The sequence below is a fragment of the Babylonia areolata genome, chromosome 30, assembly GCF_041734735.1.
Source record: "Babylonia areolata isolate BAREFJ2019XMU chromosome 30, ASM4173473v1, whole genome shotgun sequence".
Classification (NCBI taxonomy): domain Eukaryota; kingdom Metazoa; phylum Mollusca; class Gastropoda; order Neogastropoda; family Buccinidae; genus Babylonia; species Babylonia areolata.
Genome location: NC_134905.1, coordinates 16,206,284 through 16,211,283, shown reverse-complemented (window position 1 = coordinate 16,211,283; position 5,000 = coordinate 16,206,284). Strand labels below are relative to the sequence as shown.

General features: G+C 44.7%; 1 protein-coding gene across 1 annotated transcript in view; it reads right to left on the bottom strand.

Moving 5' to 3' along the window:
• Positions 1-5,000, bottom strand: part of LOC143275382 (uncharacterized) — a 65,215-nt gene that overhangs the window by 591 nt on the left and 59,624 nt on the right. The window contains exon 2 of the mRNA XM_076579449.1: positions 1-1,421. This exon is cut by the window's left edge and continues 591 nt beyond it. Coding sequence (XP_076435564.1) covers positions 1-1,421 — 1,421 coding nt within the window. The remainder of the gene's footprint in view (positions 1,422-5,000) is intronic.

Genomic DNA, 5,000 nt, shown 5'->3' with positions numbered 1-5,000 from the left:
GGAAGAGCTTCCGCCCGTAAGGAGACGTGCCCATGGTGGCGTGGGGAGGCTCTGACATCAGCAGCGGGGACAGACCCGTGGGGTGAGGATGAGGATGATGATGAGGATGAGGAGGGGGAGGAGGAGGAGGGTGGTGGTGGTGTTGGGGAGGGGGGCCCCTCAACCTGTCCTCCGCCACCCCGCCCGCCGTGCTCATGGTGGGCGGCATGGGCAGAACCCCGCGGAGAACCGTAGGAGCAGGCAAGGCGGGCAGAGGTGACGTCAGTGTCAGTGACGCGGGCGCCTTGGGCAGGATGACGTCGGAAGGGAGCCTTTCTGAGCCCAGCCTTTCGGCGGAAGCCAGTCTTTCCGAGCCGAGGGCTTCGGGCGCCGAGTTCTCCGAGGCCAGTCTCTCCGTCGGCAGTTTTTCCGAGGAAAGTCTTTCCGAGGCTAATCTTTCCGAGGCAAGTCTTTCCGTGGCCAATCTCTCCGAGGCAAGTCTTTCCGTGGCCAATCTTTCCGAGGCAAGTCTTTCCGTGGCCAATCTCTCCGAGGCAAGTCTGTCCGCTGCCAGTCGTTCCGTGGCTAATCTCTCCGTCGCCAGTCTGCCGGAAGCGAGCCTTTCCGAAGCAAGCCTTTCCGCGGATGTGAGCCTCTCTGTCTTCAGTCTTTCTGTCGCCAGTTTCTCTGCAGCGAGTCTCTCTGTCGCCAATCTCTCCGACACCAACTTCTCTGAAGCGAGTCTCTCTGTCGCCAGTCTCTCACTTGCCAGCCTTTCTGTCGCTGCCATCCTCTCCGAAACGAGTCTGTCCGTGGGAGCCATTCTTTCTGTGGTTGCCAGCCTTTCTGATGCCAGTCTCTCTGTAGCGAGTCTCTCAGATGCCAGTCTCTCTGTAGCGAGTCTCTCAGATGCCAGTCTCTCTGTAGCGAGTCTCTCAGATGCCAGTCTCTCTGTGGCAAGCCTCTCTGTGGCCGCCATTCTCTCTGTGGCAAGCCTCTCTGTGGCCGCCATTCTCTCCGAAGCGAGTCTGTCTGTGACTGCCAACCTCTCAGTAGCTGCCAGCCTCTCCATGGCCAGCCTCTCCGCCGCCGTGGCAGTGGTGGTAGCGGCGGACCTCTCGGAGTTGGAGGAGGAGACGGAGGCGGAGGCGGCGGCCGCCAGAAGGTGTCGCTGGTGCTGCCTGAGCTGCTGGACCAGCACGAGAGGGTGGGTGAGTGGGGGGATGGGAGAGAGCACGCACGGCGACACCTTGTCGGCTCCAGACAGCACGGGGGCCTTCCAAGGCAGACGGAGGTCCAGCCCGCCCGGCGGCGTCGTCAGCAAGGTCGGGTACATGCTCAGGGCGTCCAGGGTGGCGGCCGCGGGTGGGTGCGGGGGTGGCGGTGGCGGGTGCGGAGGCTGAAGTGGGGGTGGCGGCCGCTGGCAGTGCAGTGGGATGGGTCTGTGGAGAAAAAAACGTAAACTTTTGTTTCATTCAGCAAAAAAACCCACAAAAAATCTGCACTGCACGTGCACGCACGCACGCACGCACACACACACACACACACACACACACACACACACACACACAGGCACGCATGTCTGTCTTTAAATGATGTAACGATCTCGAACACCAATAAAGATTAACTTGATTGTAACTGCACAGCTCATGACAGAGCAGCAGTGGTTGCAGTAGCAGTGGTGACGGTGGTGGTGGTGGTTGTATGACGAGACACGGGTGAAATATTGTTTTCATCATTATCATCAGTACTATTCTCATCATTGTCATCATCCTCGTTATCATTATCATCATTGTTGTAGTTGTTGTTAAGTCAGTGACGATAATGATGATTATAATTATCAAGTCTAGTAACTATCGCAAGATATAGTGATATTTTTTAAGATAAAAACACTCAGCGCTAACAATAATTAAACAAAGGTTTATAAAGCAACAAACTAAAGAAAAAAACTCAACAGTATGTCTAAAGTATAATGTTTGTCAGACATAAGCACATAATTTCAACTTAAAACAGAATTTTTTTTTTTTTTTTTTTTAAAGAGTCAACGCTTTAGTTACAGTATCAAAAACGAGCAAACGTGTTCTGGACCGAAACACTTGACTGAGGGGGGCTTCTTCTCTGAAGACCTTGTACTGCCGAGCTCTCCCTACAGTTTCTTACCACTAATATCAAAACAGAACAAACGTGTGAAAAGAGCGCAAAAAGGAATTGTGGAGGTACAAAAAAGACAGAAAGACAGAGAAAGAGAGTGAGAGAGAGAAGAAGAAGAAGAACAACAACAACAACAACTAAAGAAAAAATCCACAGTGAGCAAGCCAACAGATGCATAACTGGATACACACTTTCAAATGACCACTGACAATATCGAGAAATAGGAGTGTGAACAAGATGTGAAGCCACGTACGTATCGTTAAATCTTCAACAGGGCACCATCCCCACCACCCCACAAACCCCTCATTCCCGTTACACCTCTTCCCTCATGCCTCCCAAACCCCACCCATCCCCCACCCCCAAAAAACCACCACCACAATCAACAGTAAGTAGTTGAAATAAGTTTCGCAAGACATGTATGACACAAAATTGGAAATCTATAATGTGACAGCGATAGTGACAAAAATACTAACTAACCAACCAACCAACCAACCAACTAAATAACCAACCAACCAACCAACCAACCAACCAACCAACCAACCAAATATCCAACCAACCAACCAACCAAATATCCAACTAACCAACCAACCAACTAACCAACCAACCAACCAACCAACTAACTCACCAACCATCTAACCAACCAACTAACTATCTAGCCAACCAACCAACCAACCAACCAACTATACATACACAAGAGCAGAAAAAAGAAACAATTCAAATAACAACAACATTATTATCATTATTATTATTAGTATTTATTATTATTATTATTATTATTATTATTATTATTATTGTTGTTGTTGTTGTTGTTGTTGGTGGTGGTGGTGGTGGTGGTATTGTTATCATCATCATCATCATCACTATTATTATTATTATTATCATCATCATCATCATTATTCTTCTTCTTATCATCATCATCATCATCATTACAACAACAACAATGCTGCTCCTCCTCCTCCTACTACTACTAACGATGATAACAATATTCATTCTCTTTCTTCTTCTCCTTTCTTCTAATAATCATAATCATGATGATGGCAACAATGGTGATAATAAACAGTCAGCACTCAGCAAACCAAGTAACACATTCGTAAGACCCTTGACGGGTACAACTTTAAACGCAGGTCGGCGAACAAGTACTTGTTTCAATGAGGCAAAAAGCACTGAAATAAATTAATTAATTAATTAAAAATAAATACATAAATACACAAATATATAATTCAAACTAATGACACATAAATTAATTAATTAATAATTAATTAATTAATAAACGAACGAACGAATGTTTGAATAATAAATGAAGAGTGAGTCTGTTTTGTTCTTTTTTTGTTTTGTTTTGTTTTGTTGTTGTTGTTGTTGTTTTGTTTGTTTTTGGTTTGTTTTTTGTTGTTGTTTTGTTTGTTTTTTTGTTTGTTTTTTTTTGGGGGGTGGGGGGGTCATCTTCAGAATAAGTATAAAGTCTATAAGTATTCTTTTTTCATGAGGCAGCGAGCGTTGAAAATAAAAGTCAAATAACTGACATGTAGTAGTAGTAGTAGTGGTGGTGGTGGTGCTGGTGGTAGTAGTAGTAGTTGTAGCATCGATGGTTTGTGGTGGTGGTGCTGGTGGTAGTAGCAGTAGTTGTAGCATCGATGGTTTGTGGTGGTGGTGCTGGTGGTAGTAGCAGTAGTTGTAGCATCGATGGTTTGTTGTGGTGGTGCTGGTGGTAGTAGTAGTAGTTGTTGTAGCATCGATGGTTTGTGGTGGTGGTGGTTGTGGTGATGGATGTAGAAGTAAAACTATCATTATTATCGTCGTCATCACCATGAGTAACATACCACCACCACCACCACCACCACCACTACTACTACTAATGATAAGAAGAAGAAGAAGAAGAAGAAGAAGAAAAGAAGAAGAAGAAGAAGAAGAAGAAGAAGAAGAAGAAGAAGAAGAAGAAGAGAGGGCATCATAACACCCTGGTGGTGATAATAACACAACCACAAATAAATTATTACTCTAACAACGATACGCATACTAATGATAACAATAACAACAACAATAATGATAACAACGGCAATAACAATAGCAACACTAATGACAATAAAAAGAACAATAATGACAATAAGTATTAGTATAATAATAATTATGGCCGCCATAAATTCCGACTGATAGTGCTTGTCGCTAACGACACGTGATACCATGATACAAGGCGGACAAGATTGCTTACAGTGTGTGTGTGTGTGTGTGTGTGTGTGTGTGTGTGTGTGTGTGTGTGTGTGTGTGTGTGTGTGTGTGTGTGCCTGTGTGTGCAGTGCGTGCATGTGTGAGTATGCATAAGTTTTTGTATTGACATGCACTTGTATGTATCCTAATTTCTACTGTATCTGTGTTTGTGTATGATTGTCGATTTATGTTTGTACCTTGTTATGTACTACCCCCCTCCCCCCCCCCCACACACACACACACACACCCACTCCACCACCACCACCCCCACCCCTCCCCCCACCCCCCTCCAACCCCACACACACACAATATTCCTTGTGACCCCGGAACACTTGGTAATAAAGACACATTCTATTCTATTCTATTCTATTGCTGATCGCATAACGATAACCAAGCGCTATTCCATGCGTGTCACTAGGTTTTCAATGGAAATTTTTGTGCAATTCGCTTGAACATTTCCCCCCATAGTCCCTGTCCCCTTGTCTACCCGAAACAAATAGATATATTAAATCGAATGACTTACTTTCGTTGGTTTGGAACAAATCTTTTTCGATTCGTTCGACAAATTGCTCGAAAACAAGCCATTCGTCTCTAGGGAAAATTTCTCATTTTAATTTATATATATATATATATATATATATATATATATATATATATATATATATATA